This window comes from Microcebus murinus, chromosome 3 (assembly GCF_040939455.1).
Source record: "Microcebus murinus isolate Inina chromosome 3, M.murinus_Inina_mat1.0, whole genome shotgun sequence".
Classification (NCBI taxonomy): Eukaryota; Metazoa; Chordata; class Mammalia; order Primates; family Cheirogaleidae; genus Microcebus; species Microcebus murinus.
The window spans coordinates 86,947,187-86,970,679 of record NC_134106.1 but is presented as its reverse complement, the minus strand read 5'-3'; the positions used below and the strand labels follow the sequence as shown (position 1 = coordinate 86,970,679).

Below are 23,493 nucleotides of genomic sequence, written 5' to 3'. Positions count from 1 at the left end.
CTTTTATGAGCCCCTCCCTTGCTCTAGGCTCCTGGCCAAGTGTGTCTCCTGCATCATCTTGTTTACTCTTTACCATGACGCAGTAATTATTTCTACCCTTGAGATGAGGTTTGAAGCAGATCTCAGAGCCGTGGCCAAAATGCCCGAGTGAGGAGCAGGGCGGCGCTTGCTCCAGGTCTGACTTCAGGCTCTTGGTGTCTGCTCAGCCTCCTGCCGCCCAAGGCCGCGGCACCAAGGCCCGAGTTTTATTAATACTTAAACAAATACTTAGTGCTATTGCAGCAGTGTGATTGTATGTATAATCCATGTTTTGTTTTCTGTAGGAGAAATATTAGCCAGCAATTAGGCTTTTCCACTCAAAAGTCAAAACATTAAGAATGAAAAATAAGAATTCTACTATTCCTGGCCAGAATTAAAAATTACAATTTCTCATGTGTAAAAATAATACTGTCTATAGAGTCCTAATATTTTGAGTTATCATTTTTTTCTTTTAAAAATTGCTTAAATGTTGGAGTTTAAAATTTTTTTTTTGTTTTTTGTGGGGTTTTTTGCTTTGGTTTTAATGGGTTAATTTATTCTGTTTTTGCGATTGGCTTTCTAAATTTTTGAATCATCACCTTGTTAGGCTGAAGAAAATCTTTTCTATGTGCACAGTAGTACATACATGATCTTGACTGCAGCACAAACATGACCCTTCTCTATGTGTACTGTGCGGTGAAAAGGAGAGGAAGGCAGAGCTCCGTCCTGTCAAGGACTTCCCGGGGTTTGGCATGTTCATGCTTGCGCACCTGATACGTCCTCTGGAGCGGGCCTGGCCGGGCAGGGTCGATGCATGAATGTTCCAGAAAGGCTTCTGCAGAGCGAGCGCCTTCACAGACCCACTATCGACTCGGAACACGGACAGCTCCCGCCCGGGTCGGATGCCCTGCTTGGCTCCGAGGCCTCCAGGTGTGTAGAGTCCACGTGTGCGGAGGAGAAGGACAGCTGAGGCCTCAAGAGGCTGGAGTCGGAGAGGGGGGCGGGGCGCAGAGGACCGAAGGAACTGCCAGTTCCCGCCATGGGATTCGGGCCTCCTCCCTTGTGTTGCGCCAGGGACCTCCCTGGGAGGCTTCAGTAACAGCTTCAATTGCACTACAATTGCACTGTTTTTAGGGTTAGCTTATGCTCAACAGGCAGGTCCATTTGGGTCCAGGGCAGAGGCTGGCCAGAATGGGCACTTGTTTTACTCCACTGACAGCCCAGAAGATTACAGGAATGGCGACAGAAAAGCCTGGTCCCTGAGAAGGTGGCTCACGTTGGGGCCCCTGGGTGAACACCAGACTGGGTGCCCATGGCCTGGGGAGCAGCAGTGGCCCTTCTGTCTGATAGGCAAAGAGGAGCGTGGCTAACTGGCCAAGGGTCCGAGCAAGCAACTGAATGGCCAAAAAGGCAATTCCACTGCAGACTTGGAAGAGGCTCCTGGCCCCTCATGTGGGGAGCTATTTTATTAAGTACAAACTCTTGTTTACATTGTTAAATATAAACAATACTTACCTATGTTGTACATCCAGAACGTATATATAATGACAATGTTTTGTTGTTTTCTTAAATATGAACAAAAAAGCCCAAAGATTTAGGTAAAGTTCTTGATAGCAATTATTTATTAGAGTGAAAGCCAACTAAATCAGAAAATGATGGCCAGCCCAGTGGTGGGCTGCCTGTAATCCCAGCACTCTGGGAGGCAGAGGTGGGAGGATCCCTGAAGGTCAGGAATTCAAGACCAGCCTGAGCAACAGCAAGACCCTGTCTCCACCAAAAAACAGAAAAAATAAGCCAGGCGTGGTGGTGCTCGCCTGTAGTCCCAGCTACTAGGGAGGCTGAGACAGGAGGATCATTTGAGCCCAGGAGTTAGAGGTTGCAATGAGCTATGATGTTGCCACTCCACTATACCCAGGGAACAGAGAAAAAAAATCTTAAAACGTTGAAGTAGATCAAGGTATAGTCACATGATAGATGTTAGGCAGGACTAACAGTTATGTTTTTATTAATATCAATATTTAATGATGGAAAATACAATATAGAGTCAGAAATGATTTCAAAATTGTTATTCAATTTTATTTTTTTACATTACAATCATTTTTAAATAAAAAATATATATTGTTCAAAAGAGGACACAAAACTATGTATACATATAAAAAAATTTTATTTAAAACATAAATCTGTGATATATGTAAATACATAAAAATGATGTCAACTGTGGCTACCTTTCAGTGGAATGATTAAGGATGGATTTAGCTCCAACTTTTTAGTTTGAAAATTTTCAAATATGAAAGAACAGTTAAGAGCAGTATAACAAATTCTAACGAATACAGCCTTTAACGAGATTTACCATTCATTAACATTTTGCCACGTATGCTTAGTTTCTTTAGGTACATGTCTGTGTACACACCAAATTTTGGTTCCATTATCATATCTAAGAAAATAAACAATAACCCCATAATACATTATCAACCTTGTGACCCAAGCCAAATGTCTCCCCAAAATGACTATATATTTTTTCCTTTTTCCATCCATGATCCAATCAGGGTTCATACATTGCATTCAGTTGCTATGTAAACTTTAGTCTTTTTTTTTTTTTGAGACAGAGTCTCACTCTGTTGCCTGGGCTAGCGTGCCATGGCATCAGCCTAGCTCATAGCAACCTCAAACTCCTGGGCTCAAGCAATCCTCCTGCCCCAGCCTCCCAAGTAGCTGGGACTACAGACATGCGCCACCATGCCCGGCTAATTTTTTCTCTATATATTTTTAGTTGGCCAATTAATTTCTTTCTATGTATAGTAGAGACGGGATCTCACTCTTCCTCAGGCTGGTCTGGAACTCCTGACCTCCAGCAATCCTCCCACCTTGGCCTCCCAGAGTGCTAGGATTATAGGCGTGAGCCACCGCGCTCGGCCAACTTTAATCTTCTGAAATCTAGTAACAATCCCTCTACTTCTTCCCCCATGACAGTGACTTTTGGAAAACTTCAGGCCTGCGTAGGTTCAATAACCTATCGAACAAGTGAACCTATAACAACCCAGTCACTATAGCATGTCCCTTGCTCTATTCTCCTTGGCAACATGCTGTGACACTCAGTACAGAAAGAGCCCCATCCCCATAGCTCAGGGACATCTGAACAATTCAAGGTTTCACCAATGTCCCTAAGGTCTTATACGTCTGAGAAGTTCCATGTAAACATGAGACACCACTTCCTTCATGAAACAGCTTTGTTCTGTTGCCAGGAGAGAAGAATCAGGGGGCAGGTACGATCTCCATGGGTGTGGCTTGCATCACATCTGATGTGATTATAGGTCAGGGCAAAGTAAACATGGAATTAAGGCCAAGACATAAGCTGGCATGGGTGGGATGTTTCCTAAGACCTACGAGGGATGAGTGTCAAGGGAAGGCCACTAAGGGTTTTTATAGAAAATCAAAATTATTCTTTGTAGGGAATGGGGCCAAACCTTCTAAGTTCCCGGATGCCATCTATCTTTAAGCAGTCAGGAGAAGGGCTGCCCACTCACTTCGCAGGTGGTGGACATTCAGGAGCTATGGGGGGGGGCGTCTCTGCCAGTGCGGGCTGGCCCTCGGCCCCCTCCTGAGAGCGGAAGACCAGGTCCCCAGCCTGCAGCACCTGCCCGGCCGGCCACATACCGCCTGGCCTGTACTGATGGTAAAAGTAGGTCTAAGGTTTTGAAAGGTAAGAGTCCCACGGCAAAGACGTTCCTGTCTTAAGTCTAAGATCACACGATCAGCTCAGAAAAAGGGCAGAGCCATTGGACGAGTCCAGAACCTACAGACCTAGGAGCATGAGCTGCCTAGAGTTCTGCCACCAGAACTTTGAGTCACCTGCCCTGCCCTCCTGAGGCCAAGCAGCTCTGCAACCCTCTCTTCCCCAATTCCATCTCCCCAAAGGAGGGCACAAAGTGCTTATCCAGGAGAGCAGCAGGGGCCACGAATTCAGGGTTTAAGCCAGACAGCCTCGTCCCACTCAAGGTGGATCAAAGTCCTGACTCAAGGGCCCTTAGTTGAGCACATTCTGTCTGCCTTGAATGACCAAGGAACATGGTTCCCCCTTCCAAACATTCCTGATCATTGAAAAGTCACCTTAGTAGGCTTTGGTCATGCAGGGATTTGACAGTATGTTATTGTGGCTGTGTTTTGCAGGAGCTATGCCCAGCACACAACACCCCAGAAGTAGTTGTGGCATTTTTTTGAGACAACCTAGCCTGGGCAACACATCAAGACTGAGTGCTGTGGCATGAGCCTAGCTCACAGCAACCTCAATCTCCTGGGCTCAAGCAATCCCTCTGCCTCAGCTTCCTGAGTATCTAGGACTACAAGCATTTGCCACCATGCCTGGCCAAATAACATAGAAAAAATTAGCCAATTAATTTCTTTCTATTTAGAGTAGAGACAGGGTCTTGCTCTTGGCTCAGGCTGGTTTCAGACTCCTGACCTCAAGCAATCCACCGGGCCTCGGCCTCCCAGAGTGCTAGGATTACAGGCATGAGTCACCATGAGCCAGTTGAGGGATGTTCTTAAGTTGGGGAACAGCCCCCACACCTGGGAGCCCTGAGGCAAAATCCACAATCCACTGATTGGATACCTGTGAAGTTTATGGCTGATCCTAATGATAGGGAAAAGCCCCCGCCTGGGGTCCCTGAGGCAAAATCCACTGCAGATTGGATTCATGAGAAGCTTATTGGCTGATCCTACTAATCCCACCATTAATCCGATAATCTTGCATGCTCATAGGTGATTGGCTACGTGTGATCCAAGAACCGTATATAAGACTGGAGAGAAGGCAGCCTCCTCTGGAAGCTGAGCAGTTGGGACGACCGGGAACCTGCTAAGGTGGACCCTTTAAGGTGAAGCTGATCAGCGAGCTGAATGAGTGAGAGGTCCAGCTCTGGTTGCCGGAGAAGGTGTCCTGGCACTCCGAGTACAAGGACAGCGCCTGGATCTTCCTGGGAGGGCTTCCTTATGAATTGACTAAAGGCGACATCATCTCACAGTATGGGGCGGAAGAAGATGGCGCTCACCAGCTTTTTACCTGCACCTACTCAGCTATCTCAGGACCAGCTTGAGGCTGAAGAGAAGGCAAGATCTCAGAGGTCACGCCAGACCTCACTGGTATCCTCCCGAAGAGAACCTCCCCCATACGGCTATCGGAAAGGCTGGATACCTCGGTCATTAGAGGATTTGGGAGATGGAGGTGCTTTTCCAGAGATCCATGTGGCCCAGTATCCACTGGACATGGGGCGAAAGAAAAAAATGTCGAATGCACTGGCCATTCAGGTGGATCCTGAAGGAAAAATTAAGTATGATGCAATTGCTCGACAAGGACAGTCAAAAGACAAGATTATTTATAGCAAATACACTGACCTGGTTCCAAAGGAGGTTATGAATGCAGATGATGCACACCTGCAAAGACCCGATGAAGAAGTTATTAAAGAGATAACAGAAAAAACAAGGGTAGCCTTAGAAAAATCCCTATCGCAGAAGGTTGCCGCAGCCATGCCAGTTCGAGCAGCTGACAAACTGGCTCCTGCTCAGTATATCCGATACACACCATCTCAGCAAGGAGTGGCTTTCAACTCTGGAGCTAAACAAAGGGTTATTCGCATGGTAGAAATGCAGAAAGATCCAATGGAGCCTCCAAGGTTCAAGATCAATAAGAAAATCCCCCGGGGACCACCCTCTCCTCCTGCACCTGTCATGCATTCTCCTAGCCGAAAGATGACTGTAAAGGAACAACAAGAGTGGAAGGTTCCTCCTTGTATTTCTAACTGGAAAAATGCAAAGGGTTATACAATTCCATTAGATAAACGTCTGGCTGCTGATGGAAGAGGGCTACAGACAGTGCACATAAATGAAAATTTTGCCAAACTGGCTGAAGCTCTCTACATTGCTGATCGGAAGGCCCGTGAAGCTGTGGAAATGCGTGCCCAAGTAGAGAGAAAGCTGGCTCAGAAAGAAAAGGAGAAACATGAAGAGAAACTTAGAGAAATGGCCCAGAAAGCCAGGGAGAGGAGAGCTGGGATCAAAACCCATGTGGAAAAAGATGATGGGGAGGCACGTGAGAGGGATGAAATCCGGCATGATAGGCGAAAAGGAAGACAGCATGACCGGAATCTTTCTAGGGCCGCTCCTGATAAGAGGTCGAAACTTCAGAGAAATGAAAATCGGGATATCAGTGAAGTCATTGCTCTTGGTGTGCCCAATCCTCGGACTTCCAATGACGTTCAGTATGACCAAAGGCTCTTCAACCAATCCAAGGGTATGGACAGTGGATTTGCAGGTGGAGAAGATGAAATTTACAATGTTTATGATCAAGCCTGGAGAGGTGGTAAAGATAGGGCCCAGAGTATTTATAGGCCCAGTCAAAATCTGGACAAGGACATGTATGGTGATGACCTAGAAGCCAGAATAAAGACCAACAGATTTGTTCCCGACAAGGAATTTTCCGGTTCAGACCCCAGGCAGAGAGGCAGAGAAGGACCAGTTCAGTTTGAGGAAGATCCTTTTGGCTTGGACAAGTTTTTGGAAGAAGCCAAACATCATGGTGGCTCTAAAAGACCTTCAGATAGCAGCCGCCCAAAGGAACATGAGCATGAAGGCAAGAAGAGGAGGAAGGAGTAGACACGTGTCTCTTCAAAGTGAACAAACTATTATCCAAAACCCTAATGATGCAAGTCATATGGGGAATACTTTGTCAATGGTCAGGATAAAAACCAAATCTGGGTGACACATCCCAGCACTACTTTTTCTTACAGGAGAAAGGGGGATAGAAAATTCTACTTTGAATTAGTTTTTTTAAAGAGTGGATTGTGTTTGTTCTTCTCCCACCTTTTGGCATTTATAGAACATACTGCCCCACATGAAAAATTAAGACCACTTCCTTTTATGTGACACTACAAGTTTGGGGTTAATATTTTGTGTACAAACAACTGCTTATGAATAAAGTTACCCCAACCACGATGAGGATGATATTCACATATTGGAACTGTGCTACCAAATGACATTTTTCCCCCCATTGTGCTGTTTTAATTTGGACTGGGGAAAGTAAGCTCTTGCTTGGTGCAACTATTGTTTCAAATAAAACCCTTTAGACCAAAAAAAAAAAAAAAAATTAAAGGGCGAACTATCCGAGTGGATCATGTGTCTAACTACCGGCCTCCCAAGGACTCGGAGCTCTCTAGGCACATCACCCAGTTCTGCTAAGAGAAGGGCTGTCACACCACGCCAGAGCAAGATGGCCGACACGGCGGCCGCGGCCGGGGCTAGCGGCTCAGGAACGAGATCAGGAAGTAAACAGTCTCCTAACCCTGCTGATAACTACCATCTGGCCCGGAGGAGAACACTGCAAGTGGTTGTGAGCTCCTTGCTCACAGAGGCAGGGTTTGAGCGCGCGGAAAAAACATCCGTGGAAACATTGACAGACATGCTGCAGAGCTGCATTTCAGAAATTGGGAGGAGTGCCAAGTCTCACTGTGAGCACACAGGCAGGACTCGGCCCGCACTGTCGGATGTCGTGGTCACACTTGTTGAGATGGGTTTCAATGCGGACACTCTCCCAGCTTATGCAAAACGGTCTCAGAGGATGGTCATCACTGCTCCTCCGGTGACCAATCAGCCAGTGACCCCCAAGGCCCTCACTGCAGGGCAGAACCGACCCCGCCCGCCACACGTCCCCAGCCATTTTCCTGAGTTCCCCGATCCCCACACCTACATCAACACTCCGACTTTCCACGAGCCTGTGTGGGACTACCAGGGCCTGCGGGAGAAGGCTGCATCCCAGAGGCGCGACGTGGATTGGGCACTCGCCCGTTTCATGGCCAAGACAGGAGAGACCCAGAGTCTTTTCAAAGATGATGTCAGCACGTTTCCATTGATTGCTGCCAGACCTTTCAGCATCCCCTACCTGACAGCTCTTCTTCCGTCTGAGCTGGAGATGCAACAAATGGAAGAGACGGATTCCTCGGAGCAGGACGAGCAGACAGACACACAGAACCTCACTCTTCAAATGAGTACCGACGATTCTGGAGCCGAGAAGGAGAACACTTCTGTCCTGCAGCAGAAGCCCGCCTTGTCGGGAAGCCGCAACGGGGAAGAGAGCATCATTGATAACCCCTATCTGCGACCTGTGAAGAAACCCAAGATCCGCAGGAAGAAGTCCCTTTCGTGAGCTGAGAAGGAAGCCTGGCTTGTCCACAGGCCCGGACACCACCCCCCTGGGGAGTTAAAGCCACTGCAGGGCAGAAGAGAGAGTGACCTCTTTGTGGCTGAGCCAAGGCTGGGGATGTGATTGGACATGATTTTAATAGCAAACCTTATATTAAGATGACCCGTTTTCACTGGATGTTTGGGTTGAGGAAAAGATGGTAATAATGAGGCTTCTTAATCAGCGAGTATGTACCTCGGGCATAGCACCAGCCAGGGACTTCATTTATCATCATAGAAATTGATTGCTTTGAAACCCAGAAGACCAGTGAACATGGCAGGAAAGAAGGGTTCTTTGCCGCCGTGCTTGCTGTAATACCAAGAACACTGCCCGCCTGCCCGGGGTGTGTTTCAGGATGTCGGGATCCCTTTTGTTGACTCACAATTTGTCTCACTAATTAATCATGTCAGGACCTCATTCTTACTTCTCTCCTCGCTTGGGCTCCAAGTGCCCCGCTGAGCTAAGGGAAGTGACTCTGCGCCCCCTCAACATGCTGGCAAGAGGAGGCCTCACATCACAGCTTTGACCCAGGGCTGGCAGAAGTTGCGAGCTCATCACATTCTCATCAATGTGGAGGACAGTGACATGCCAGAGTGGCGCTGATCCTCGGGTCGGCGTTTGATGTGGGGCAGTGCTCTCTGTCCCCTCTGTGGTCAGTCATTTGTCGTCCCTCTGTGGAGCCTGTGCTTTGGGAACTTCCAAGTCCTGCCCCTCCCGGGAAAAGAGGGCTCTCTGACAAGAGCCTGGGCGTTGGCTGTGTTATGCTGTGACTGATAAAGGAGACGTAGATTTTTAAGCTGTAGGAGAAGGGTTTGGCGCGGTGGGATTCTGAGGGCTGGGTTTGGCCTTGTCTTCTGAAAGCTGAAAAGGTTCGCTGGTTTGCCGCAAGGCCAGTGTGGACGGAAGGCCACGTTCCCACCTTGCGGTGGGAGTGGGCTGCGAGAAGCCCGCAGTCTAGGCTGAGGTGTTCTCCAGGAAGCAGATCTGCATCTGCTCAACCTCTGCGTCCTGGGGAAAGATGGCTTCATAATGGATGTACTCAACACACCAGAAAAGAAGTTTTGAAGGAAGATGCTGGGGGGGCTGATATCCTTTGATCTTGGAAGGAAGAAAGGTGCCTGTAAACACCTGGAAGTTACCACTGGATAAACACGCTGTTCCCTGGATTAGAACCCTAAGGTCCATATTTAAGTATAGTCATCTGATAAGTGTCCATTCTCTTGGTGAATTTGAAAACTGGAGAAACTTGGGGGCTTGCCAGCAGGCTCTGTGTCCCCCTAGCATCACTGTTCTCTGGGACACTCTGTCCCTTTGCCCGGAACTAAAGAGGGGACAATAATGAACAAACTGGATTCCCCAAATTAGACTGAATCTGTGCCAACCCTTCGGAGTTTGTGATTCAGCCCTTGGCAGTTCTTAGCCTGGCGAGTTTAAATACAGTCCCAGGTTCAAGCCATGGCTGAACCCGGCCTGCCGTTCTCATCGCTTCTGGGAGCGGTCATCCCAATCAATGTTTTCTGCAGGTCCTCACTCCTCGTCATTGCCCCACACCAGCACCTGTTACAGGCTCTAGTGCCACAAGATTGGGAAAAGGGTTGCCTTTTCTGCTGCTGAACTTTCAGAGGTTGCAGTGCTGCCAGTTCTGGATGGCAGCCACTGGGAAAGAGTTAGACAACTTGAAACATGGCCATTGTTGTGTAAAAACTGCATAATTCTCAATGTATATTTATAAATTTCTATTTTGTATAGCTTTGGGGAAATTCTTGGAGGGAAAAAGTAGTAGAAGCAGATTAAAAGAGTGACTTTTGAAAAGCTCATAATAAAAGTTCATAATAAAATCTTTGCAAATAAAAAGGAAAAAGAGAAGGGCTGTGGGGCTCGTACCCCCTCACCGAGTTTGTCTGAGGGCTCTGAAGATGACAAACCACAAAAGAAAAGAAAAGGAGAAGACCGACCGGGCAGTAGAGGCTGAGCAGCTGTCTTCTTCATCACCTGGAAGCAAGGCAATAAAGGACAAGGATGACCCTAAGCAGCACAGTTGCTTCTGAATTCTCTCAGAGTTCTTGCTGGAGTCCAAGGAGGGCCGGAAGCGCTACTCGGCCTCCCCCAAGGCCAGGACCACCTGGCGTGTTGGAGCCCAGGACCTGGAGAGGGAGCCAGAGGAGAAACCCAAACGTGAGCACAAGTCCTCAAGCAGGAGGGAGGCAAGAGAAGAAAAGAACAGAGATAGGGACAGAGGGCCAAGCTCAGACACACATTCTGGCTGGAACAGGCGTTCTGAAGGGCGTAGTCATAGAAGGAGGAGCCATGACAGGTCCCACAAGCATAAAAGGGCCTGGCACTCCCCGGAGCAAGACTCCTAGAATACCGGGGACCGCAGGCAGCACTGAAGCCTGTTCAGCTGCTCAGTAGATTTGGCAGTGAACTGTTTTTAAATGCAGTCAAATTCAGTTATGTTGTCCCTATTTTTGTGTATAAAACCTCTGGGGCTGAATTCTTTTAATCTCTTGAATGTTAGAGTCATTGAGAGGCATATAGTTTCAACAGCCACATAGCCACAATTGGTTGGCGGGGGAGGAGGGGATGGGTATATGCAACCAGAACGAGTAAAATGTGCAATGTGTGGGGGATGGACACGCTTGAAGCTCTTACTCAAGGGAGAAGGGGCACATGTTCAATATATGTAACCTTAACACTTATACCCCATAATATGCTAAAATAAATTTGTTGTTAAATACCATCCGGTGTCCACTACGAAGTCTTCCTCAAGAAGCTTGCAGAAATGAAATCAGTTGATATTTCATGCACCCGGTCTGGCATTTCAATCACCCCGATTTGATTTGGGGTAGGTGACATTTTAGCCATGCCCTGCTAATTTTTTCTATATATATTTTTAATTGGCCAATTAATTTCTTTCTATTTATAGTAGAGATGGGATCTCACTCTTCCTCAGGCTGGTCTGGAACTCCTGACCTCGAGCGATCCTCCCGCCTTGGCCTCCCAGAGTGCTAGGATTATAGGCGTGAGCCACCGCGCCCGGCCAAGTTTAATCTTTTTAAATCTAGTAACAATCCCTCTACTTCTTCCCCCATGACAGTGACTTTTGGAAGACTTCAGGCCTGCGTGGCTCTGGGCCCCCACAGCACAGCTAAGCTGAGCTGATCTCCGAGGTTCAAACCAGGAAGTTCTTCACTGCTTTATTTATATTTGAACATTTCGATTCAACACTTTAAAGTGGTGTGGTTGTCAGAGAAAAAAATATGGGGAGATTAAAGAGCTCTGAACTTTAAAGGGTTTTTAAATGGGCAGGGGTCTATTCAGATTATTTAAAAGCCACCACAGCTTCTCTTTCCATGTGTATTGTATAAAAAAAAAAAAACACTAAAAAGAAAAAAACAAAAACAAAAACCCACCACAGCATGGGCGCTGTCCAGTGGGAACAGACTGATTCTGGCCTAATAGCCTTCTCCTGCAGGACCATGTTCTCTCTTCCATGAGTGGGTCACAGGGGTGGGGAGGGCCTGGGACCTCTGGAGGGCTTGGGAGCCACAGCAAGACACCTCCCAACACAGAATTCTGTCAGCCTTTTACAACCCATTTGGCCTCAGCAAAGTCAGCCTGCCTGAGGGGTAGACTCGTGTCAGTCACTGTCCCCAGGTCCATAATCTCAGCTTCCCCTGGGGTTTAAGACGTGTAGGAGAAGGAATGGCGCCATCTCAAATCAAAGTGGAAGCAGACATAAGTCACAGAAGATTGAAGGCAAGAAAAGAACCATTTGACTAAGAAGAACAAAGCACCAGTTGGGTTCTTCTGTCAACAATTGTCTACAACCTCTAAAAGCTTTGGAACATGCATTTAAGTATAAGAAAGCTCTCCAAAACATGTCATTGGTTAGGAAAAACATCAATTTCCTGATCTGAAGTTAAAATGTGTTTATATAAATAGATCGTGGATTATCCCAGCAAGCATGACTAGGAGTGTGCCCTGGTGTGCAGAGGAGGGGCACGGGGCTGGCAGAGAGACAGGCTCAGGCTGGGGCTGGGGTGGGAAACACAGGAACATTCTTGAACAAACCTCCCTGCCTGTGTTTTACCAGCTTAATCTGACCCGTGAGCAACTCCCAATCTGTCCTGAAATGCGTTCTTTAATTCAGGACTCTCCTCCAGATAGCCTTCCCTGTACACTTCCTCACACCGTTTGGGTGGGGGACCCTGCTCAGTGCTCCCACAACTCGGCCCCTGAATTGAGCATCCCTGCTGACGTGCACCCGCCCACTGCAGACTCCTAGGGACAGAGCTGACAGCGTGGGACTGGGGAGCGTGGGGTCTGGGGACAATACATGTAGAACAGACCTGCAACCCAAGCCACCTCCAGGGTGGAGGTGGGGGGGGGGTTGATGGCATACACCCAGCAATGCGAAGAGCGAGGCACCGGGCCACATGAACCTGTCCAACTCTACACAGCCAATCCTCATAGGCGACTTTGTCCTCAGTTGACCACAAAGCTTCCTAACCCAAGAAGGTCCTTAAGGGAGGCCAGCTTGTTTCCCACCAGCTCGGTCGTCTGGGACATCCCACCTCTTTACCAGTAGCTGCCCAAGATCACTGTCAGTTTATCTTGGTCAGAAACACTGCAGCGATTCACAACTCTGTCCATGCGTGTTTCTCACCAGGGAAGACAGAGGGATCAAGCTGAAGGTGACTCCCCACCTTGCTGGGATCCAGACTGTCAGTCTCCCCTGACAAGTGGTCAAGGGCAGAGCTCCATCTATAAGGACTGCTTTAGGTCCATGCCCCTCTGACCTCTCCAGTTGAGGAAGATAAACCCTCTAAGCAGCTAGTCACTGGAAAGGACACCTGAGCGGGAGATGCAAGCCCTTTGGAGCCTTCTACTAACAGAAGGGCCATGCTCACTTGGGTCTTCTACCCCCAAGGCCTGGGAGGTTCCAGCAATCACCGGGACAGGCATCAGTGAACTCAAGGAGTCCAGAAGCCTCTGAACTCTGGAGAAACTGGGCACCTTCTTGGTTTCTCAACTGGTTTAGTGCACAGCAGGAAGTCTAACAAGCATCATTGAAGAGATTCACCCTGTTCCCCAGTCTTTGCCAATGGGCAGATCTTTATGTAAGCATTCCTATCTATTTGCGAACTGTCCCAAGTCTGACTGATCCTTAGGGTATCTAAGCTGTTCATTGACTCTCAAGCACTACCTGATGGTCCAGAGTTGCCCTTGAGGTCAGGATGGATGTGCAGAATCCGGGTGAGGGAGTTGGGGGTATGTGGGCTTCATTATCCAGGGACTGAAGCAGGTATGACCTTCCCCCACAGCTTAATTTCAGTCACATAACCACCACATCAAGCCTAGATCTGATAGCAGGTTTATGCTCCCAAAGAGACCCCAGGAGAAAGTCATCTAGATTGAACCACCTCCATAAGCAGTTCCTAGTTTGGCAATGGCTCAAACCTAGACATACAATTCCCATGTAACCCAGAAATTCCACTGTTAGGTTCACCCACAAGAATTGAAGCCAGGGAGTCAAGCAAACATTCACATGCCAGTGTTCATCATGGTACTGTTTCAAAGTGTGGCATTGCCACCTGACTATCACTATGCCAAGGGATGGAGATTTGAAGATTGGATGCCTGAATAACCACTAGACAGTTCACAAGGAATGAGGTTCTTGCTCATGAGACATCAATAAACCTTGAGAACATTATGCAAAGTAAAATAAGCTAGACAGAAAGGACAAATGTGATCCATTTATAACGTGTCCAGAGTAGGCAAATTTAGAGACTAGAAGTGACCAGGGGCTCAGAGAGGGAAATCAGTTAATGGTATTCGTGGAATGAACAAGTTAGCAGTGATGGGTGCACAACATTGAATTGATTGCCACCGGTTGTATATTTAGATGGTTGAAGTAGGTTTTGCTATGTTTAGCCACCAAAAAAGGGTGGCCTTTTTGTTATATGGGTATATTGTGTATGTGCTAATGCAATCAGGGGGGAAAAGTGCAAATACAGTTACACTTCATAATACTACTTGGTTTCGATGCCCTCAGGAACTGCCCCCATTCTCCGGTTGCCTCCCACCCTCCAGCACTTCCCTACAGTATCAACCAAATGCTGGGGGGCAGGGAGGGTGGGCAGGTTAGGGTAGGGAGTGGGCTCTGCCAAGACAGTGCTGGTGACCCAGAGGGACTACTCCAGGGTGGGGAGGCAAAGCACAAGTTAGGGGTGGGTGGTGGGGGAGGTGGCATCTCTAAGGAGGGATGGGGTTGGAGCAGCTGCCAGTCTGTGTGCTGGGCCCGGTCCACTCCCCTACTCACCCCTCCACCATCCCTGCCTCCCTACCGTTAACCCCTTCCCCAGAAACCTTTTTGCACGGATCACACACAAACGGACAGATTACAAAATGACATAGCAGTTTCACAATATCCATGGCTAGGGCTTTTTTCCCTGTTTTTCAGGTTCTCTTCTACACAATGTACAATTCCTTTTAAATGGATCAAGAAATGGCTTATATACATGAGTCCTTGTTATAACATCTCGGCAGCAAATATCATAAGCTAATGAAGATAATGATGGAAGGGAAGGGAGCCTAGGACAGGGATGGGGAGGGGGTGTGGAGAGAAGGGTTATACTTTCTGAAGGAGTGGTGAGATATTAGAATGGTGGAAAGAAAGGAACAAAAGTAAAATATCAAGAAGCATCTTAACAAAGCAGTTCTAATTCCTTTTGAAGGAGAAAGCTAATTCCTTTTGAAGGGGAAAGAAAGGTAACCAAAGCAGGAAAACATTTGTCTTAAAAAATTGTCTTCCATACATATATCCAAAAATGTGGGGAAAATACTTATTCCAGGGATTGAGGGAGTCCAGATGCTGTGGTCAAATGACAAAATAAAACTGACAAATAAGAACCTCTGTCCCCCAGTTTTACCCAAGCCTTACCACTAGGAACCCTGATGATTTTACTTCTAGGAACCCCACCTAGTCTCACGGCGATGGGAGCGAAGTCTCTTTCCTCCAGCAGGCAAGACAAACTTCTGCAATGCCCAGAGTTCTCCCCGTAAGGATCACCAACTACCAAATCTAACAGACCTGAGGATGGGAAACACCTAGCTCCAGCCCTCTTTAGTCTTCCTGTACCCCCAAATATTTGAAAAACCAAGAACTCAAACCAGATCCGGGAAGCTCACATCCAGGCACATAACTCAGTACTTGCTGTGCTGGGTTTCCTGCTGTTATGTGGCAGGAGACAGCCTGCTGTACACCAGGGCCCCACCAGGACTCTGCCTCTCCCCACTATGCTGTGTCCGGGGACACACGCCCCAGACTCAGTTCAGACGAGGTGGCTCCAAGGCCAAGACTGTCCCAGAGGTGTCATCTGGAGACAGGTCAGCAGCAGACGGCTGCATGCAGCCGCTCCCCAGTGCCTGCATGCGACACTCTAGAAACGCCTCCTGTTACCCGGTGACCCTGGCATCGTTCTTTCCTTGCCCTCAAACAAGGTGGCAACACTGCTGACAAGGAGCACACAGATGTCTGAGAGCAGAAGCCATAACACCTGGGCAGGCAAGCCCCCGACACACACACACACACACACACACACACACACACACACGCCCTCCAGTTCAAGGTGAGGTGGGAAGTGGCCGGGCAGGAGTCCCAGAGCAGGGAACTCTCCTCAAATGCAGGAAGCCTTTAACATATGGTAAGGGGACTCCCATGGAGGTGGCAGGCATGTTGGGCACATGGGGTGACACAAGACAGCCCTGGCTGCATCCCTCCGACTTCGGAGGGTGCAAGGCCAGACTTGACCCGGACACTTCAGGTTAGGCACCAAGGTTTGGGAGGAGAGAAAAGAGTTGAGGAGAACCTGGCTTTCTTTCCCTGAGTTACTGTGGTGGGCTCACAAGTGAGACAAAGCCCAGGTGACTCTCATCTGACAACCTATCGAACAAGTGAACCTGTAACAACCCAGTCACTATAGCATGTCCCTTGCTCTATTCTCCTTGGCAACTTCCTGTGACACTCAGTACAGAAAGAGCCCCATCCCCATAGCTCAGGGACATCTTAACAATTCAAGGTTTCACCAATGTCCCTAAGGTCTTATACGTCTGAGAAGTTCCATGTAAACATTAGACACCACTTCCTTCATGAAACAGCTTTGTTCTGTTGCCAGGAGAGAAGAATCAGGGGGCAAGTACGATCTCCATGGGTGTGGCTTGCATCACATCTGCTGTGATTATAGGGCAGGGCAAAGTAAACATGGAATTAAGACCAAGACATAAGCTGGCATGGGTGGGATGTTTTCTAAGATCTACGAGGGATGAGTGTCAAGGGAAGGCCACTAAGGGCTAACAGTTTTTTTAGAAAATCAAATTTATTCTCTGTAGGAAATGGGGCCAACCCTTCTCAGTGCCAGGATGCCATCTATCTTTAAGCAGTCAGGAGAAGGGCTGCCCACTGACTTCGCAGGTGGTGGACAGTCAGGAACTATTGGGGGGCGGGGCGTCTCTGCTAGTGCGGGCTGGCCCTCGCCCCCTCCTGAGAGCGGAAGACCAGCTCCCCAGCCTGCAGCACCTGCCCGGCCAGCCACATACTGCCTGGCCTGTACTGATGATAAAAGTAGGTCTAAGGTTTTGCAAGGTAAGAGTCCCACGGCAAAGACGTTCCTGTCTTAAGTCTAAGATCACACGATCAGCTCAGAAAAAGGGCAGAGCCATTGGACGAGTCCAGAACCTACAGACCTAGGAGCATGAGCTGCCTAGAGTTCTGCCACCAGAACTTTGAGTCACCTGCCCTGCCCTCCTGAGGGCAAGCAGCTCTGCAACCCTCTCTTCCCCACTTCCATCTCCCCAAAGGAGGGCACAAAGTGCTTATCGAGGAGAGCAGCAGGGGCCACGAATTCAGTGTTTAAGCCAGACAGCCTCGTCCCACTCAAGGTGGATCAAAGTCCTGACTCAAGGGCCCTTAGTTGAGCACATTCTGTCCGCCTTGAAAGATCAAAGGAACACGGTTCCCCCTTTCAAACATGCCTGATCATTGAAAAGTCCCCTTAGTAGGCTTAGGTCATGCAGGGATTTGACAGTATGTTATTGTGGCTATGTTTTGCAGGAGCTATCCCCAGCACTCAAAACCCCAGAAGTAGTTGTGGGTTTTTTTGAGACAACCTAGCCTGGGCAACACAGCAAGACTGAGTGCTGTGGCATGAGCCTAGCTCACAGCAACCTCAATCTCCTGGGCTCAAGCAATCCTTCTGCCTCAGCCTCCCGAGTAGCTAGGACTACAGGCATGCACCACCATGCCTGGCCAAATAACATAGAAAACATTAGCCAATTAATTTCTTTCTATTTAGAGTAGAGACAGGGTCTTGCTCTTGGCTCAGGCTGGTTTCAGACTCCTGACCTCAAGCAATCCACCGGGCCTCGGCCTCCCAGAGTGCTAGGATTACAGGCATGAGTCACCATGAGCCAGTTGAGGGATGTTCTTAAGTTGGGGAACAGCCCCCACACCTGGGAGCCCTGAGGCAAAATCCACAATCCACTGATTGGATACCTGTGAAGTTTATGGCTGATCCTAATGATAGGGAAAAGCCCCCGCCTGGGGGCCCTGACGCAAAATCCACTGCAGATTGGATACATGAGAAGCTTATTGGCTGATCCTACTAATCCCATCATTAATCGGATAATCTTGCATGCTCATAGGTGATTGGTTACCTGTGTTCCAAGAACCGTATATAAGACTGGAGAGAAGGCAGCCTCCTCTGGAAGCTGAGCAGTTGGGACTACCGGGAACCTGCTAAGGTGAACCCTTTAAGGTGAAGCTGATCAGCGAGCTGAATGAGCGAGAGGTCCAGCTTGGGGTGCCAGAGAAGGTGTCCTGGCACTCCGAGTACAAGGACAGCGCCTGGATCTTCCTGGGAGGGCTTCCTTAAGAATTGACTGAAGGCGACATCATCTGTGTTTCGTCACGATGGCGACCTCGGGCTCGGCGCGGAAGTGGCTGCTCAAAGAGGCAGACATGAGCACAGTGGAATTCGAGACCAGCGAGGAGGTGGACGTGACCCCCACGTTCGACACCATGGGCCTGCGGGAGGACCTGCTGCGCGGCATCTACGCCTACGGGTTTGAAAACCCTTCAGCGATCCAACAGCGAGCTACCAAGCAGATAATTAAAGGGAGAGACGTCATCGCACAGTCTCAGTCTGGCACAGGTAAAACAGCCACCTTCACTATTTCAGTCCTTCAGTGCTTGGATACTCAGATTCGTGAGACCCAGGCTCTGATCTTGGCCCCCACGCGAGAGCTGGCCGTGCAGATCCAGAAGGGCCTGCTTGCTCTCGGCGACTACATGAACGTCCAGTGCCACGCCTGCATCGGGGGCTCCAATGTGGGTGAGGACATCAGGAGGCTGGATTACGGACAGCACGTCGTCGCAGGCACACCAGGGCGCGTCTTCGATATGATTCATAGAGGAAGTTTAAGGACACGAGCTATCAAGATGTTGGTTTTGGATGAGGCTGACGAAATGTTGAATAAAGGTTTCAAAGACCAGATTTATGACGTGTACAGGTACCTGCCTCCGGCCACACAGGTGGTCCTTATCAGTGCCACGCTGCCCCAGGAAATCCTGGAAATGACCACCAAGTTCATGACGGACCCAATCCGCATCCTGCTAAAACGTGATGAGTTGACTCTGGAAGGCGTCAGACAGTTTTTTGTGGCAGTGGAAAGAGAAGAGTGGAAGTTTGACACCCTGTGTGATCTCTACGACACACTGACCATCACGCAGGCGGTCATCTTCTGTAACACCAGGAGGAAGGTTGACTGGCTGGCAGAGAAGATGAGAGAAGCCAACTTCACCGTGTGCTCGATGCACGGAGACATGCCGCAGAAGGAGCGCGAGAGCATCGCGAAGGAGTTCCGGGCCGGCGCCAGCCGAGTGCTCATCTCCACAGACGTCTGGGCCAGGGGCTTGGATGTCCCGCAGGTGTCCCTCATCATTAATTACGACCTGCCCAATAGCAGAGAGTTGTACATACACAGACTTGGGAGGTCAGGTCGATATGGTCGAAAGGGTGTGGCCATCAATTTTGTAAAGAAGGACGACATCCGCATCCTCCGAGATATAGAACAGTACTACTCCACTCAGATTGATGAAATGCCTGTGAACGTTGCCGATCTGCTCTGAAGAAACAGTCCCACTGCGCTGTAGATGGGTTGGAGGTAGTTCACATACTTTGTAGTCCTGGGTTGAGGAAAAGATGGTAATAATGAGGCTTCCTAATCAGCGAGCATGTACCGTGGGCGTAGCAGCACCCGGGACTTCATTTATCATCATAGGACTTGATTGCTTTGAAACCCAGAAGACCAGGGAACGTAGCAGGAAAGAAGGGTTCTTTGCCGCCGTGCTTGCTGTAACACTAAGAACACTGCCTGCCTGCCGGGGTGTGTTTCAGGATGTCGGGATCCCTTTTGTTGACTCACAATTTGTCGCACTAATTTATCATGTCAAGATCACATTCTTACTACTCTCCTAGCTTGGGCTCCACGTGCCCTGCTGAGCTGATGGAAGTGACTCTGCGCCCCCTTAACACGCTGGCCATAGGAGGCCACACGTCACAGCTTTGACCCAGGGCTGGCAGGAGTTGGGAGCTCATCACATTCTCATCAATGTGGAGGACAGTGACATGTCAGAGTGGCGCTGATCCTCTGGTCGGCATTTGATGTGGGGCAGTGCTCTCTGTCCCCTCTGTGGTCAGTCATTTGTCGTCCCTCTGTGGAGCCTGTGCTTTGGGAACTTCCAAGTCCTGCCCCTCCCGGGAAAAGAGGGCTCTCTGACAAGAGCCTGGGCGTTGGCTGTGTTATGCTGTGACTGATAAAGGAGACGTAGATTTTTAAGCTGTAGGAGAGGGATTTGGCGCGGTGGGATTCTGAGGGCTGGGTTTGGCCTTGTCTTCTGAAAGCTGAAAAGGTTCGCTGGTTTGCCGCAAGGCCGGTGTGGACGGAAGGCCACGTTCCCACCTTGCGGTGGGAGTGGGCTGCGAGAAGCCCGCAGTCTAGGCTGAGGTGTTCTCCAGGAAGCAGATCTGAATCTGCTCAACCTCTGCATCCTGGGGAAAGATGGCTTCATAATGGATGTACTCAACACACCAGAAAAGAAGTTTTGAAGGAAGATGCTGGGGGGGCTGATATCCTTTGATCTTGGAAGGAAGGAAGATGCCTGTAAATACCTGGAAGTTACCACTGGATAAACATGCTGTTTCATGGGTTAGAACCCTAAGGTCCATATTTAATTATAGTCATCTCATAAGTGTCCATTCTCTTGGTGAATTTGAAAACTGGAGAAACTTGGGGGCTTGCCAGCAGGCTCTGTGTCCCCCTAGCATCACTGTTCTCTGGGACACTCTGTACCTTTGCCCGGAACTAAAGAGGGGACAATAATGAAAAAACTGGATTCCCCAAATTAGACTGAATCTGTGCCAACCCTTCGGAGTTTGTCATTCAGCCCTTGGCAGTTCTTGGCCTGGCGAGTTTAAATACAGTCCCAGGTTCAAGCCATGGCTGAACCTGGCCTGCCGTTCTCATGGCTTCTGGGAGCGGTCATCCCAATCAATGTTTTCTGCAGGTCCTCGCTCCTCGTCATTACCCCTCACCAGCACCTGCTGCAGGCCCTAGTGCCACGGGATTGGGAAAAGGGTTGCCTTTTCTGCTGCTGAACTTTCAGAGGTTATACTGCTGCCAGTTCTGGATGGGACCCACTGGGAAAGAGTTAGACAACTTGAAACATTGACCTGCCCATTGTTGTGTAAAAACTGCATAATTCTCAATGTATATATATAAATTTCTATTTTTTATAACTTTGGGGGAATTCTTGGAGGGAAAATGTAGTAAAGGCGGATTAAAAGTGTGAATTTTGAAAAGCTCATAATAAAAGTTCATAATAATATCTCTGCAAAAAAATAAAGAGAGAAGGGCTGTGGGGCTCGGACCCCCTCACTGAGTTTGTCTGAGGGCTCTGAAGATGACAAACCCACAAAAAAAATAAAAGGAGAAGACCGACCGGGCAGTAGAGGCTGAGCAGCCATCCTCTTTATCACCCGGAAGCAAGGCAATAAAGGAGAAGGATGACCCTAAGCAGCACAGTGGCTTCTGAATTATCTTGGAGTTCTTGCTGGAGTCCAAGGAGGGCCGGAAGCACTACTTGGCCTCCCCTGAGGCCAGGACCACCTGGCGTGTTGGAGCCCAGGACCTGGAGAGGGAGCCAGAGGAGAAACCCAAACGTGACCACAAGTCCTCAAGCAGGAGGGAGGCAAGAGAAGAAAAGAACAGGGATAGGGACAGAGGGCCAAGCTCAGACACACATTCTGGCTGGAACAGGCGTTCTGAAGGGCGTAGTCATACAAGTAGGAGCCATGACAGGTCCCACAAGCATAAAAGGGCCCGGCGCTCCCTGGAGCTGGACTCCGGGAATCCTGGGGACCACAGGCAGCACTGAAGCCTGTTCAGCTGCTTAGTATATTTGGAAGTGAACTGTTTATAAATGCAGTCAAATTCAGTTATGTTGTTCCTATTTTTGTGTATAAAACCTCTGGGGCTGAATTCTTTTAATCTCTTGAATGTTAGAGTCATTGAGCGGGCTATAGTTTCAACAGCCACATAGCCACAATTGGTTGGCGGGGGAGGAGGGGATGGGTATATGCAACCAGAACGAGTAAAATGTGCAATGTGTGGGGGATGGACACGCTTGAAGCTCTTACTCAAGGGGGGAGGGGCGCATGGGCAATATATGTAACCTTAACACTTGTACCCCCATAATATGCTAAAATAAATTTGTTGTTAAATACCATCCGGTGTCCACTCCGAAGTCTTCCTCAAGAAGCTTGCAGTAATGAAATCAGTTGATATTTCATGCACCCGGTCTGGCATTTCAATCGCCCCGATTTGATTTGGGGTAGCTGACATTTTAGCCATGCCCTGCTAATTTTTTCTATATATATTTTTAATTGGCCAATTAATTTCTATTTATAGTAGAGACGGGATCTCACTCTTCCTCAGGCTGGTCTGGAACTCCTGACCTCGAGCGATCCTCCCGCCTTGGCCTCCCAGAGTGCTAGGATTATAGGCGTGAGCCACCGCGCCCGGCCAACTTTAATCTTTTTAAATCTAGAAACAATCCCTCTACTTCCTCCCCCATGACAGTGACTTTTGGAAAACTTCAGGCCTGGGTGGCTCTAGGCTCCCACAGCACAGCTAAGCTGAGCTGATCTCAGAGGTTCAAACCAGGAAGTTCTTCACTGCCTTATTTATATTTGAACATTTAGATTCAACACTTTAAAGTGGTGTGGTTGTCAGAGAAAAAAATATGAGATTAAAGAGCTCTGAACTTTATATGGTTTTTAAATGGGCAGGGGTCTATTCAGATTATTTAAAAGCCACCACAGCTTCTCTTTCCATGTATATTGTATAAAAATAAATAAATAAATAAAAACAATAAAAAGAAAAAAACAAAAACAAAAACCCACCACAGCATGGGCGCTGTCCAGTTGGAACAGTCTGATTCTGGCCTAATAACCTTCTCCTGCAGGACCATGTTCTCTCTTCCATGGGTGGGTCACAGGGGTGGGGAGGGCCTGGGACCTCTGGAGGGCTTGGGAGCCACAGCAAGACACCTAACAACACAGAATTCTGTCAGCCTTCTACAACCCATTTGGCCACAGCAATGTCAGCCTGCCAGAGGGGTAGACTCGGGTCAGTCACTGTCCCCAGGTCCATAATCTCAGCTTCCCCTGGGATTTAAGACGTGTAGGGGAAGGAATGGCGCCATCTCAAATCAAAGTGGAAGCAGACATAAGTCACAGAAGATAGAAGGCAAGAAAAGAACCATTGGACTAAGAAGAACAAAGAACCAGTTGGGTTCTTCTGTCAACAATTGTCTACAACCTCTAAAAGCTTTGGAACATGCATTTAACTATAAGAAAGCTCTCCAAAACATGTCATTGGTTAGGAAAAACATCAATTTCCTGATCTGAAGTTAAAATGTGTTTATATAAATAGATCGTGGATTATCCCAGCAAGCTGGACTAGGAATGTGCCCTGGTGTGCAGAGGAGGGGCACGGGGCTGGCAGAGAGACAGGCTCAGGCTGGGGCTGGGGTGGGAAACACAGGAACATTCTCGAACACACCTCCCTGCCTGTGCTTTACCGGCCTAATCTGACCCGTGAGCAACTCCCAATCTGTCCTGAAA

The 23,493-nt window shown here is 48.6% G+C and overlaps 2 protein-coding genes and 3 pseudogenes across 3 annotated transcripts; all 5 read left to right on the top strand.

Annotated features, from left to right (window-relative positions):
- Positions 1-5,040: 5,040 nt before the first annotated feature.
- On the top strand, positions 5,041-6,761 carry LOC105856109 (SNW domain-containing protein 1 pseudogene; annotated as a pseudogene).
- A 515-nt stretch (positions 6,762-7,276) lies between these two features.
- LOC142870073 (transcription initiation factor TFIID subunit 8-like) lies at positions 7,277-8,240 on the top strand. Of its 2 annotated transcripts, XM_076001089.1 has the most exons (2): positions 7,277-7,782; positions 8,053-8,240. In XM_076001089.1, exons 1-2 carry the CDS (start codon positions 7,277-7,279, stop codon positions 8,207-8,209), a joined length of 663 nt encoding a protein of 220 aa, XP_075857204.1. In that variant the 3' UTR covers positions 8,210-8,240. The 2 variants fall into 2 exon arrangements, with proteins under 2 accessions (XP_075857204.1, XP_075857203.1); XM_076001088.1 differs by having other exon boundaries at positions 7,277-8,240.
- Positions 8,241-9,891: 1,651 nt separating this feature from the next.
- LOC142869939 (RNA-binding motif protein, X-linked 2 pseudogene) lies at positions 9,892-10,608 on the top strand (annotated as a pseudogene).
- A 7,658-nt stretch (positions 10,609-18,266) lies between these two features.
- Positions 18,267-19,436, top strand: LOC105856113 (eukaryotic initiation factor 4A-III-like). The gene has a single exon (XM_076000496.1). The coding sequence runs from the start codon at positions 18,267-18,269 to the stop codon at positions 19,434-19,436; it is 1,170 nt and encodes a 389-aa protein (XP_075856611.1).
- Positions 19,437-19,541: 105 nt separating this feature from the next.
- LOC109730629 (RNA-binding motif protein, X-linked 2 pseudogene) lies at positions 19,542-21,743 on the top strand (annotated as a pseudogene).
- Positions 21,744-23,493: the final 1,750 nt, after the last annotated feature.